Raw genomic sequence first — 15,420 nt, forward strand, 5'->3', positions numbered from 1 at the left:
AGATAGCTTTATGTTGCATGTTTCAATACAAAATCATATTGAGATATTATATGAGAAAGTAGTGAATTATTAAGACCTTCTAGTGGAATATAGGGTGATCCTTGTTATCCATGAAAGTAGCCCGGAACTAAATCTAATTTGTATTGGATAATAATAAAAAATCCAATACATGAATAAAGTATGAATAACATTTATAAGTAAAAGATAGAAAGACTTTTGGATCAAGTTGGCATATATGTAAAATATCAAGTAAAAAGGATACTAAACATATAAAAAAAAGTATTAAAAGAAATAAACTTAATATACAATTTCTTTCCATGAAAGGGAGGTATCTATGAAAATTCATCAACACCACAAGCCCCCCCCCCCCACCTCACTTTTTTTTTCTTATCTTTTTTAATCAAAACTTCATTGCATATGTTAGAAAATAACTTATTCTATTATGTCAAAGAGACAAGTCATTCATTTTTAATAAAATAGTTAAAGTACATGTAGCTCATCATATATCTTGTAAAAAAAAAAAAAAAACGTCCTGACTGTATTAAAGATTGGCATTGTTACGAGTGTATTTCAAGTGATGCACTATATCTCTGTTTTCAATAGGTATATCTCAAATATATAAATCCCCTGGCTCGTTTGTTATTTCAAAATTTGATCAATTGAAATATTGTACCTTATTCAATACAGTGACAGAATCTACATGTATAATAGACTCTACAATGACTTGTCTCTTTGATGACTGTGACAGTTGATTCTCCTTAAAGAAACATTCCATTGCATACCTTAGAAACGTTGTCTCACATGTAGCCCTTCACATGGTACTTTGATATAATCAATTTCTTTTTTTAAGGGGAGGGGAGGGTATATAATTTATTTCTATCAGTGTACATGTTTTTTTTTTTAATTTTTATAAAAGAGAAGAAGAATCCTTTTTCTGTCAGGAGACTGAAATTTACATATTTTAAGAATTCATATTTTTTTTTTATCTTAATTGAAATTAAAGGTTTAAATTTTGGTCTTTTATTAACATTACAAGAATATTGAACACCTCAGCAAGAAAATAATTTGCAGGTAATTAATCAATTCTTATACATTTTAGAATTAATTATTCATCAGTGGCATTGAGTGAGATATCTTTTGTATCACAAAACTTTAAACTGGTAACCATATAATTATCTAATGAAAGTTACATAACTTGTATTTGGTCGTCAAGTTTTTAACTGTAATAAATAAAAAGTTTATTCATAAACATGATGTAATGCAAATTGATTTACTTATCAATGCCCCCCCCCCTGGTAGAGTGATAAGTTCATTTACCTAAATTTTCTTTCTTCCCTTTACATTCAGATTTTTTTGCAATAATTTATGTACGATCATGTTTACACAGTGGCTCAGACAAGTTTGAAACAAGTTTAATTTGATTTTTGAACATTAATGATTAAGAACCAATGCATTTATTATTAAACACTTAAAGCTGTAATTTGACTAATAAATACAGAATTGAATGCATATCAAACAATTGATAAGGTTTCATTAAAAAGATAACACACAAAACATACACAGGAGCAGTGTGAAAGTAGCCTGAGACTAACAATATATTTTGTAATTATAAAAAAATGTCAGGTGTTATTTAACACAGATCAAATTGTCCTGTTATTTTTTTCCTACATGTTCTTTTCTAGCTTTAAGCAACCTCTGAAAATTTTGAGAAAAATGGAATATTTCTTACTCCGTAAAATTACCTGTAAAAAGAAAAACGGAAACAAAATAAAATTTAAAGTGTATGAAAAAAATAGGAAAAAAACAATTGTATTTACCATGTTTAAATGGATTTTATTTAAAATACAACTAGATATTCTATCAGAAAATTTTGTTTAAGATCATCAACATGATCAAAAGACTATTCAAACTTTGCTTTGACATATTTTAAATGTGTCATTCCTTAGATGTGCCCTTGATTACATGGAGAATAGCCAAATTAAGATCTCTATTTGATAGTTATGGTATCATTTAAAAACCAAAGACATCTAGAGGTCAAACTACGGTACTCAACAAAAGACAAGCTGACTTGGTCTCTTTTAACATAGCTAAATTACCTAGATCTAAAAAAAAAAACCTGAGATACATGTATGATGAGAAATTTATCAGAGAATATTTATATAAAACTTTGAAAATGAAATCAAAAGTAAAAGTTTTAAAAGATTTGTTTATTTTTATTTTTGTTTCTGTTTCATTTATACCAAACCTGAGCACAGAATTTTTTAATGATTTATGAAGTTTATTATATTCCAGTATAACTTGGTTGACTAACATATTCATGAGTTATGTCCCTTTTTGTTTGATTTTACACAGGTCTAGATTGTATTGCAAGTCATTTATATGGAATAAATCATATATATGGAATCAGTCATTTTCATTCTATTGAAATTGTGTTCACCAAGATAAATATGAGTTTTCATGATGGATGTGCATTTAAGGCTGCCTTTTTTTAACATTGATTTGATCTTAAAATTTAAATTATATTTAATTGGGAAAGAAATTAAAGCAGTAAAATGCCATTTGATTTATATTATAATTAATTATAACCATACGTATCTTGTTTCATGTGTCATTTTTTAGCGAATTTGGTAAACATGTATTTCTGATGAATTTGTGTGAACAACTTAATTTTCCTGTATTTCCAAAAATATTAAGATTTACCCAACAGACCTAAAATATTTAAATGTCAATAAATAGGTCTTTGTTTATTTGTTTAAAAAAAATGAAACAAAATAAACAAAGTTTATTCAATAATCTAAACGACCTCTGTTCTATACATGTACATGTTACTATCCAATCGAATCGTAATTTCAATGAATATACACAATAAAGGTGTCAAATTTTACTTACAGCACTATTTGTAACCTTTTGTCCTTTTTTATCCTTAATTTGTTTTCTGTATGGATCATTGGTGTTATTTTAACAGTTTTACAGTTCAATTGAGTTTAATATGTAAGGTAAAGAAGGTAAACATGCATATACAGGTGTATAATCCAAGTGGTATTTATTCAAAGGTTTTAATTATTATATGCATGTAATTTAAGCTGCATTTGTGTTCGCAGAAAAATATACCTTAATAAAATATACCAAAAACTTTGTGAATATTGATACACCCTAAAATATACAATATCATAAACTATTGATGTTTACCCCTGACCAAATGAGCTCTTATTTACATAATAAAAAGATTATTTTTTTTTAATTTATTAAAATTACTCAATATAAGATTGGAATTTTTGAGTTTTGTATATGATATGCCATAGTTTTGTTTTAATGTAGTTTCCACTGGACATTAAGCAGCTAACAGTCAATCAGTTTTAATGGCTGTTGAATTTAAAGTCTTTCATGGTCCTATACTCTTTTGACTCTTTCTTTGCTGTTTTCTTATCAAATATCAATTTTGGGGGATTTTATTGAAAAGATATGAACCATTAATTTAAATGAACAAATATATATCAACTAACATGCTGACTTTGTCCATACCATGAAATCAAAAATCCATTAAAAGTGGTACCCATTAAAAAATTTCTAAAAGCTTGAAATTAATTTTTGTATATATACATAATACAGTGCAATGTATTACCTGATATTTCTGTTTGCAGGTATTAGTTCCACTGTTATCCAATGACAGAAACCATGAATCTTGGCCACAAGTTGTTTCTGCTGATGTCTCCCGCCATTCTCAGAGACTTAAAAGTGATGTATATGTGGTGTCAGGACAAGCAAAGGGCAAAACCTTGCTGCCACTTCCTGTCGGTGCTGAGAAAGTAGATGCTGATGATGATAAGTATGTTATCATAAATATGTCACATGACTTTTTCCAAAGAGCTTACTTGGATAACCTTATTAAGGACATAACTTAGAAATAAAGTGATAATTGTAATTATTATTGACCTTAAATCTTGTCCTTTTTCTTTTACTCTTGGGGTCGTTGTAGCTCAGGTTGAAGGCTAGTTGACATCTAGGATATAATTAGGGTATGAAATGGGTTATGGTTAAGTTCAGACATATATGATAAAGCTATGATATAGGTAATATAATAACCTCAGGACGCCAAAGTATTCCTTTCCCAAAAACTCATCAAAAGAAAGGTTCTACATTCTTCATATCAAAGTCTCTGTAAAGTTGTAAGACTAGTGGTTAAAATCACCCTTTAAAACAAATTATCTCCCCTGTATATATATATAAAAAACCTATAATATTGTATTGGTCAGTGTTTTTATTTGTGCAAGAATACAATAATTAATTAAGGAGAAAGGTTGGTGATACTGTTAATTAGCATTAGAGAAATTAGTCTTGACAAAGGTAAAAGAAGTTTCTCTTCTGGTCTAATATTGATAAAATGCAATTATGAAGGTCTGAAAATGAATTGGTTTTTTTTTCAGAGCGGACAGTATTGACCGACAGCTTATCCATGCCATTGAGTCAGTAGTCATTGACTGGACACATCAGATTAGAGATGTTCTAAAGAAAGATTCAGCTCAGCCTTTATTAGAGGGTCTTAACCCAACACCATTTGTAGAAATAGAATTCTGGAAAAATAAATCCACCAATCTGGATTGCATCTATGATCAGGTAAAAGCTAAGTTATGCAGACCCAGTTATGCTAGCCATACTAAAAAGTACTTCAGCTCAGATCATTATCAAAATTTTACTGTTTTTGATTTCATAAATTTGATAAGTTTCCAAAAGACCAATGTTCCAATACAACAAAAAGTCATTAGTTAACATAAAATTGTGACAACACTGTTATGTTGTTAAATTTTTTATACCAGAGATATTAATATCAAATTTATACACACAGAAAAAGTGCAGATTGAACAATTAACAGAGCATATATATACATGTATTCTCATTTTTTGACTTTATTGATGAATTTCAGATTAACACCAAAAGTTATACTTGACTTAAATAACAGACATACATAAATTTTATTTGTTATTGACTACTGTTATGGACAACTGGACATATTTATATCTGTTATGGACAACTGGACATATTTATATCTGTTATGGACAACTGGACATATTTATATTTGTTAAGGACAACTGGACATATTTATATCTGTTATGGACAACTGGACATATTTATATTTGTTAAGGACAACTGGACATATTTATATCTGTTATGGACAACTGGACATATTTATATCTGTTATGGACAACTGGACATATTTATATCTGTTAAGGACAACTGGACATATTTATATCTGTTATGGACAACTGGACATATTTATATTTGTTAAGGACAACTGGACATATTTATATCTGTTATGGACAACTGGACATATTTATATTTGTTAAGGACAACTGGACATATTTATATCTGTTATGGACAACTGGACATATTTATATCTGTTATGGACAACTGGACATATTTATATTTGTGATGGACAACTGGACATATTTATATCTGTTATGGACAACTGGACATATTTATATTTGTTAAGGACAACTGGACATATTTATATCTGTTATGGACAACTGGACATATTTATATCTGTTATGGACAACTGGACATATTTATATTTGTTAAGGACAACTGGACATATTTATATCTGTTATGGACAACTGGACATATTTATATTTGTTAAGGACAACTGGACATATTTATATCTGTTATGGACAACTGGACATATTTATATCTGTTATGGACAACTGGACATATTTATATTTGTGATGGACAACTGGACATATTTATATTCATTTTGAGTCTTTTCTTAGCTGAAATTTGTCTTGTTAAGGGAGACAATCCATGTGTTGTTATATGTGTACCCAACTTTAAATGAGTCTTGTATGCTGATGCCTTAATCCAATTTGAAAAATGTTTGATTTCACATTTCAAATACGTTATATGTCTTATCCTTTGTTCTATGACACATAAGATTCTGTATATGTTCGTCACATAAGATTCTGTATACGTTCCTCACATAAGATTCTGTATACATTCCTCACATAAGATTCTGTATACGTTCCTCACATAAGATTCTGTATACGTTCGTCACATAAGATTCTGTATACATTCCTCACATAAGATTCTGTATATGTTCCTCACATAAGATTCTGTATACGTTCGTCACATAAGATTCTGTATACGTTCGTCACATAAGATTCTGTATACGTTCGTCACATGAGCTTCTGTATACGTTCGTCACATAAGATTCTGTATACGTTCGTCACATAAGATTCTGTATACGTTCGTCACATAAGATTCTGTATACGTTCGTCACATAAGATTCTGTATACGTTCGTCACATAAGATTCTGTATAAGTTTGGGTGCTTCTGGATGTCAGTAATAATTTAATATGTGTTTGTAGCTGAGAGATCCAAAAGTAAGAAAGATGGCTGAAGTATTGGAGAGGACACAGAGCAGTTATTTTCCAGTGTTCAAAGATATCTTCAGAGATGTTGTAGCAGGTTTGTATTCCAACTCATTAATATTCCATCTTTGTCTACCCTTTTCTCCATGGATTTTTTTTTTAACGTACTTGATTCGCATAGGATTTTTTGATAAAAAGATCATCAGGTTTAAAGTATTAATGCATTGTGAAAACCAATATTTCATCAATGATGTTCAAGTCAGATACTCTCATGCATATCCTTTTCATATTGGATACAATTTATAAGTATGATGCAGACATTTTGTAGTCAAAGAGTTTCAACTGAGGTACTACACAGGCGTCAAAAGGCGTCATTATGGAGAAAAGGGGTGGTGTCAAAAGGCGTAATTATGGAGGATAGGGTTAAGCTTTTATTACAAAGAGATTTACTAGAAACATTTTGTGACAATTTCCATATTAATTGGATAATTTGACTTAACTTACCAATTATGACATGGATAGAATTTGGTGTCATCAACCATTAGAACTAAGACTTACAAAATAATTGCATTTTTGTTTTTAATTATTAATATTAGCAAGAATGTGTCATTATAACAACAACCCGACCAAAGAACAGAAAACAGCCCTCTGCCGAGAGCTGATATTCAAGCTATAATGTAACAGAATAAAAAAAAAGAAAATGGCTTTATTCTTTTTATAGTCCTTTGTTAAAAAATTGAATAACACTCAGTTGTGGATAAATCTCTTTCACCACATATAAAACATTGCTAGATTTGTTCAATTGAACGAATGACTTTGCAAGCATTTCATTGATTTGTACTGTACATAAAAACATGACTGCTGCATTGTTACCGGATGTAATTACCTAATATTATCAAGTACTGCGGATTCATTTATTTTCGTGGGTATCAATTTTCGTGGATTGAGGAAACATTGCATATTCGTGGATACTTGAATTCATGGTTTCCCGATTTCTGTGTACAAAGCCTATCGAAAATTTGTAATTCGTTGAACATATGAATTCGTGGTTCGCCTAGCTGTACCCATGAAACCCACGAAAATTGGTATCCAACGAATAATAATGAATCCACAGTACCACATCCTGTCCTATATAAAAAATATTAGGCAGTAGGATCAAAAGAAATAAGAGAAAATGGCCAATGAATTACAATACTATTCATTTTATTGACTTTTATTTATACATTTACAGCACTTGAAGAGGCCAAGGACATCAACATTTACCTGAGACCAGCAAGACATCACTTTGAGGACTATGAACAGTCTGAGTTTGATGATAGTGGTCCATTAATGGCCCCTATGATGCACACAGTGTGTTTGATATGGGTCCATTCTCAGTACTACAATACTCCAGCTAGAATTATTGTCCTACTTCAGGAAATGTGTAACATGATTATCAACCATGTAATTATATTATTACTTTGTCATTTTACAGTCAATCAAATTAATGAAACTTTATATTGCCATATAAACCAACTTATATGATTTGTGACAAAAACAACATTAACATAATGGCAAGAAAAAAGCATGAATAATCATGAAAGTTTTATATAAAGTTGTTCATATAAAAATTAGAATAGGTGATAGATTGACAATGAAACAACTATCTTTCAGAGAACTTATGATATAGATGTGATTGTTGATGTTAGAATCTATAGATCACCAATATACATACCTATTGAAAAAAGATATTAAATGCAAAAAATATTTAAAGTGCAGTTATATAATGAAAATAATGTGTATGGCCATATAAGATTAAAGAAAAAAATTATTCTTTAGCACTAAAGATAAAAAATAATCAAAAGAAGGCTTATATTCTGTAACAACAATTAGTTTTTGTCGAGCCTGCAACTTTTGTTGCAGAAAGCTCGACAAAGGGATAGTGATCCGACGGCGGCGGCGGTGGTGTTACCTCACTTCTTAAAAGCTATATATTTTAGAAGGTGGAAGACCTGGATGCTTCATATTTTGTATATAGATGCCTCATGTTACGAAGTTTCCGTCAGTCACATGTCCAATGTCCTTGACCTCATTTTCATGGTTCAGTGACCACTTGAAAAAAAAGTTCAGAATTTTTGTAACGTTGAATTCTCTCTTATTATAAGTAATAGGATAACTATATTTGGTATGTGCCTACCTTGCAAGGTCCTCATGCCCGTCAGACAGTTTTCACTTGACCTCGACCTCATTTCATGGATCAGTGAACAAGGTTAAGTTTTGGTGGTCAAGTCCATATCTCAGATACTATAAGCAATAGGGCTAGTATATTTGGTGTATGGAAGGACTGGAAGGTGTACATGTCCAACTGGCAGGTGTCATCTGACCTTGACCTCATTTTCATGGTTCAGTGGTTATAGTTCAGTTTTGTGTTTTGGTCTGTTTTTCTCATACTTTATGCAATATAGGTCTACTATATTTGTTGTATGGAATGATTGTAAGGTGTACATGTCTAGCGGGCAGATGTCATCTGACCTTGACCTCATTTTCATGGTTCAGTGGTCAAAGTTAAGTTTTTAAGTTTTGATCTTTTTATCTTATATTATATGCCAAAGGTCAATTATATTTGGTGTATGGAAATATATTATGATCTTTATGTCAGTCCCGCAGGTTTTATTTGACCATGACCTCAATTGCGTTCATTGGACAGTGTTAAGTTTTTGTGTTTTGGTCTATTTTTCTTAAACTATAAATAATAGGTCAACTATATTTGTTGTATGGAAGCATTGTTAGCTGTACATGTCTGCCTGGCATGGTTCATCTGACCTTGACCTCATTTTCATGGTTCATTGGTCTTTGTTTAACTATCTTGTTTAATGTTAAGTTTATGTGACAGTTGTAATAACGCTTTATACTTAGGACTTTCAACATAATATCTATCAATGATTAGTAAAGAAGGCGAGACATTTCAGTGTGTGCACTCTTGTAAGAATTTTCAAGGAAAACTCTTAAAGACAAAAGAAAAAAAAGAAAAGACAATAAATATCAATAACTGAAAAAAATCATTTATTGGGTAAAACTTCGCAGTTCGAACTTTAAAAAAAAAATAGATACAACAACAACAGCAAAATATAACTTATGTTATATATTCTTTTTCTAGGCTAGAAATTTCTTGGAGCCAACAGAATTGTTTAAAGGTGAGCTAGAAGAGACCATTGGCAAGGTCAGGAAATCTGTGGAGGTGCTCCATATTTATAAGGAGACATATGAAGATCACAAGAACAAACTGAAGTCTTACTTTGGTGAAGGGGAAGAACCTAGAGAGTGGGAGTTTACCCCTAAACTGGTGTTTGCCAGATATGACAAGTTTAAAGAGAGAGTCGAAACTGTTTTGGTAAGGCAATATATAAAGAATGATCTGTAGATATTTATAGGAACAATACATACTATAAATTCAGAAATTATTGTTTGATTTAAATCTTTGCTATATTGACAAAAATTCTGTTTAATTCATATAAACATATGCAACTTTTAAAATTATTGCAATAAAAAAAAGTCTGTTACCCATTTATTATTCTGTTTCCGATTTATTATTTTGGATATGTTACTGAGGTTCTTTATTCCATGTGCAATGTGTATTACAGGTTCAATGTTGGGAATTTTGGATAGGCTTCTTTTTTTATATAATGTGTATTACAGGTTCAATCTTGGGAATTTTGGATAGGCTTCTTTTTTTATATAATGTGTATTACAGGTTCAATCTTGGGAATTTTGGATAGGCTTCTTTTTTTATATAATGTGTATTCATTTATTTTCGTGGGTATCTATTTTCATGGATACATTAACTATTGCATTTTTGTGTATTTAATTTCGTTGTTTTGCTAAAAGTCTGCATATCAGCATATAAGTCTAATGGAACGTTTGTATTTCATTGAAAATTTGAATTCGTCATTCTCCTTTACCCACGAAATCTACAAAAATTGATATCCCACGAATAATAATGAATCCACAGTTATTATAAGAAAATCCATAATTATGAAATGAAACATATTGATATTTAACCATTATTGAATACATGAATACATGTAATGAAAAAAAAAATGGAAAGAAATGTCTTTTTTTAAATTTCTTTTTGTCTCAATAATGAAAAAAAGTGCGGACTATACACGACCACATACGGTAACAAAATAATGTTTATTCCATAGGAACTGATGGAAACAGCTCAAGAGTTTCTGAAGCTAGAGAAAGTAGAACTTGGTGGAGTTAAAGGAAAAGTGCTGAGTCAACAAGTTGTACAGTTGTTTGAGGAGTTCAATGCAGTCTACAGTACTTTCACAACCAGGAGTTATGATTCACTGGACCCTAGTAATCCAGTACGTTTTTATTTATGATCATGTGATTGTCTTCTCATTATTTATCAATTTTTCCCTCTATTTATCAAGTTTCAACTAATTTCACAGAAATTTTTTATTTGATAGTTTGTTTCAATTTTGTTCTAATTTTGGCTTTTACATGTATCTTATTTATTAATTTGTAAAAACTGTAAAATTTAAAAAAAAAAGTGAAGATGCATGAAAACCAAAAAGTGTAACGAACAAGATTTGAAATAAAGGTAAATATAAAAAAGAAGAGACTGCATATATTGAGGTATGCTAAGAACCTTCACTGGTCAATATTTTGAAATGTTAATGATAAAAAGTGTAATCAAATCTATTGGTTTATATACATATTCAATTTGCTTGTGAAAAAAATCTTCGATAAAGACCTATTTCATATGCCTTTTGTAAGCCATTTTAATTTTTGCACTGTGTTTTTTCTTTTTATCACTGTTTACTGGCTTTAATTTTTATTCTTTTTTCAGTCTATTCAGCCAAATAAATAGTTTTACGTTACAATTCCAAATAGTTATTGAAACTCACCAGCATTTTCCTCAATTTTCAGGACAAATGTTCTTATAATAACATAATAATGTTAAAAAATCCAGACAATTTGCCATAAATGTAAAACTTTTTATTTGGCAAGAAAACATTATTTTCCAACACCCTATGCTTTTGTTTGTCTGTACTTACATACTTAGTGATAAATCTTTCAGGCATTAGATAAGGTAAGAATGCTGACTTGGCACCTAACTCAGTGGTGTACCGTGATCAGGAGTAATAAGCTAGAAAATTAACAAACGGTGCCATCTACTTTTGATGCTTTCAAATGTTTTATGAACCTAGCTTCTCAGAATGTTTGTAAAGAGTGTATCTGACTGTTATTTTGATAACAAATTAAGAATATAAATTGCTAAAGATTTACAACCCAAGCTATAGATATATGCTTTCTCTGAAAGACAGTTTGAATTCCTTCCGTAGTAGATTTTGTTTTCCTGCAATATTTATATGTAAAAATTGCATGGTTTTTGTCTTGTGTAATGCTTTAAATATCATATACCTGTTGTTGTGTTTTTTGTAAGTGTGGTAATATGCTTGAAAACTAATGTGTTGAAATTTATTTTTTGTGTATCAATCCTAATTAGCAGCAAAAAACTGTTCCATGTTTTAAGCTTTTTTCCATTGTGAACCTTCCATTTTCATGTAGCAACTTTTAAAAGCAGCACCTGAATAATAAGCCAATATTTACTATGTAGTATTTAGTGGTCTTGTTGTCTTTTGTCATCTGATTTTTCATGCCTTGACGTTGTCAGTTTCATTCAACTCATAGCTTTCGACTGACCCTTACTGACCCTTTATATTTTGTGTCCTTTTGTTCTCTCACCATTTATTTGAGGTTGGAACATATCTACTCTATCAGGCATTTTAACAGGATCCCCATTGGGGTGACTGGGGTATAGAAATATGGTCACTTGGTCTTCTCCCAACCGGCAGTAAAACGCAACAATAAATCAGTCATTTTAACAGGAGGATGTACTCTTTCTTCATTTCGTTTTATAATCAGTTAACTCAAGTTTTGTGTTGTTTATTCTAATCAGAAAACTTTTATATAAAATATATATGTCAATTCTAGTTGTAAGATCAAGTGTCCACAATGTAGTGATCACTTTATCAAGAAAGGTAAGGACAAATTGGTTTTACTATTTATATACAGTAGAATCTTGATTGTTTGAAATGAAATTTTCTTGTGCCAAAAAAATTTAATTTTCATTGTTTTTCGTTCCCAGAAGTTGTACAAATTGTTATCAGTAATTTGCAGTTATAAATCAAAAGAATTTTCATTGCACTTTTATGTAATTTTAATTCAACTTATGTTGACTGTTAAATATTGAGAATTATTGATGAAAATGACCGGACACAAAAACAAACCAAACAAGCAATCCAAGTTCAAATATGAGGTTCAACTGTATTTAAATGTTTGAAACCATTACTAGGGGATACATATGTATATCTGTAGGGAGTAGAAATGAATTAACTGCTAGATATTCTGGTATTAGTATCTTGTATATCATAGTCGCCATCTCCAAGTCTAATCTGTCTGAAAACCAGAAATGAGAAAAAAAATACAGCATAATGCACACCTCTACAATTGAAAATCAAAAACCGTCTATAGCTGTGTATAATATGCACCCCCCTACATACCTTATTTTGGGGGTTAAAAATGCGTACTATACATAACTAAAGCTGATGGTAAAATAACCTTTAGAAATTTTTGATTCTCTAACGAATAATCAAGACCCTTAATCACTCTCATATGTGTTGGCGTACGTGTGTTGGCAAATGGCAACTATGATACATTATCAGTACGGCCTCTGTTCAACTAGAAATAGAATGTAAGGTGATAAAAATATCTAACTTGTAGGTAGCAAAGATGTTCAAATCTGCCATATATCACTTTTTTCATCATTTCAATACTTAAGAAGGACAGATAACTCCGTGCTCATCTATTTTGTTTTCATTGATACACCCTTGTGAATAAAGAAATGCCATCAAAATTGGTTTCAAATGACTGAGTTCCTGCAATCATTATTTAACCTATCACGAATTCATTTTATTTCTTATCTCTTTAAAACCATACATGATTTTCTTTTCATGTGCAGTTTATTTTTGTACCTTTTATGGTATTTTGAACTTTATTTTCATTAAATATGAAAAATAAGGGAGATTTTAATTTAGAAAGTAGTGAACCATTTGACTTTCTAATTATTAGAACTTTATTGGATTGATAGATTCATGCCTTATAGTTACTAGTTTTGTATTGTTTATTTTATACTGTAAAACTAGAGAAAATATAGCTACCTTAAGAGAGTATAATCAGGAAATCACATAACAATAACAAAAACACACATTTAGTTTTCTGTTTTTTTAGTAGATTATTTTTTTTTTTGCATGGTTAGTTTTCATAATGTTTGAATTTGAAACATTCATAGAAGGCAAATGCATGTAATCTTTAGTTATGATAAAAATATTTAGGCATCACAATTTAATGAAATATTGTACCTTACACAGGACATTTTTCATTAATTCTATATTATATATGCTACATGAGATATACTATAACATAATAAGCATGAATGCATGTAATCTGTATAAATAAGAATCTGTAGCTAGATTTTACCCTTATCATCATTATTTTTCACAAATTTTGTCTGCTTCTCTGTATAGAATTTCATTTCTTTACACTAGATCCAAATAGAAGTTCCTAATTTATTGTACTTAATACTGATTTTAACTTTTCAAGGATTTAAGAAAATGAAAACTATAAAGAAAATGTCTGATGTTTACAAATTTGGTATATACCTTCAACTCTTTTGATGAATTTGAACAGAATTGAAGATTTTGTCTTATTTTAATTCTTTCACCTCTTACTTATAATCATGATATTCTTTTTGTACAGGATTTTCTTGAAGATTATAGCCGATTCCAAGAGAAGATAGGTGACTTTGACCGTAGACTAGCCACAGTCGTCTGCCAAGCATTTGATGACTGTTCAACCTCAGAATCTATCTTCAAGGTATGAATGAATATTCCTGCTGTATGTAAAAATTGATCTTAAAGTTCACATAATATATTATACAGCTATCCACATAAATTTCTAGGTGCACGGTATAAAATTTGCCATTTTAAGGACACTAAAGAATTTTGATTTAAATTTTGAAAAATATATAATATTTTGAAATTTTGAAAAGTTGGCAGGTAAGCTTCACAGGTGCAATTTAAGCCTACTTTTCTTCAACTAACATGTCTTTTAAAACGAAAACAAAATAATGTTTTTGATCTTTTATTTTAGTTATTGGATATTTTGGGTACCCTTTTGGAGCGTCCATTGATCAAGACAGATTTTGAGTCTAAATACCCAATTATAATAGATATGATGAACAATGACTTAGATACTGCCAAGGCTATCTATGATGCACAAGTCGCCATAAAGAAAGGCAAAGGAAAAGCTGGTTTACATAAGAACATGCCTAAAGTGTCTGGTAGTTTGAGATGGTCTCATGAACTCAGAGAGAGGATTTCTATTCCCATGAAAGATTTCAAATCTATAGATCACGCGTAAGTTTATATTATATCAAGCATTTTATTAAAAACGGTTATTCCATTCAAGTACAATGTATTGGGATATCATGATTGGAATGCATTTTAGACAAATACCATGTATGTCATTATATTATATTGATAGCCTTCTAGCCTTTCAGGCTTTTATGGAAAAATTTAAGCTTTATTTTAAAATGAGTTTATTAAATAAATTTGAACTTAAAACAAATGTTTTTTTTAAAGAATTTGTGGGTTGATTTCAAAGATATGAAGTATTTTTTAAGAGGGTGGTAAAGGGTTATTTTCGTGCAACGTTTTCGGCCTTTTTATTTCACGTATTTTCGTGTTTTAACGTGTTATTTCTCGTGTTCTCGTGTTTGGCTTGATTTGCATGCTTCGTGTTTCCCCTTATTTATTTTCCGTGCTTCGTGTCAGTGCTCTTAATTTCTTGTGCAGGTCCGGAATTTGATTAAAAAGTCAGTGTGTTATAATACCTTCTGAAACTTCACGTCTTGTGTAAACTTATAGAAATTGATGTATATATTGTTACCATTCTACTTTTGCTTTTGCAATATGTATGGTATTAATGAAGTCCATCAAATTGCTAGTCT

General features: G+C 30.1%; 1 protein-coding gene across 2 annotated transcripts in view; it reads left to right on the forward strand.

Moving 5' to 3' along the window:
- LOC139502400 (dynein beta chain, ciliary-like) overlaps window positions 1-15,420 on the forward strand; it is a 68,497-nt gene that overhangs the window by 7,700 nt on the left and 45,377 nt on the right. For both annotated transcript variants that reach the window (XM_071291845.1, XM_071291844.1), the window contains 8 exons: window positions 3,642-3,826; window positions 4,425-4,614; window positions 6,357-6,456; window positions 7,591-7,802; window positions 9,496-9,729; window positions 10,541-10,708; window positions 14,169-14,285; window positions 14,562-14,827. In XM_071291845.1, the coding sequence (XP_071147946.1) occupies window positions 3,642-3,826; window positions 4,425-4,614; window positions 6,357-6,456; window positions 7,591-7,802; window positions 9,496-9,729; window positions 10,541-10,708; window positions 14,169-14,285; window positions 14,562-14,827 (1,472 nt within the window). The remainder of the gene's footprint in view (window positions 1-3,641; window positions 3,827-4,424; window positions 4,615-6,356; window positions 6,457-7,590; window positions 7,803-9,495; window positions 9,730-10,540; window positions 10,709-14,168; window positions 14,286-14,561; window positions 14,828-15,420) is intronic.

This window comes from Mytilus edulis, chromosome 14 (assembly GCF_963676685.1).
Source record: "Mytilus edulis chromosome 14, xbMytEdul2.2, whole genome shotgun sequence".
NCBI classification, from domain to species: Eukaryota; Metazoa; Mollusca; class Bivalvia; order Mytilida; family Mytilidae; genus Mytilus; species Mytilus edulis.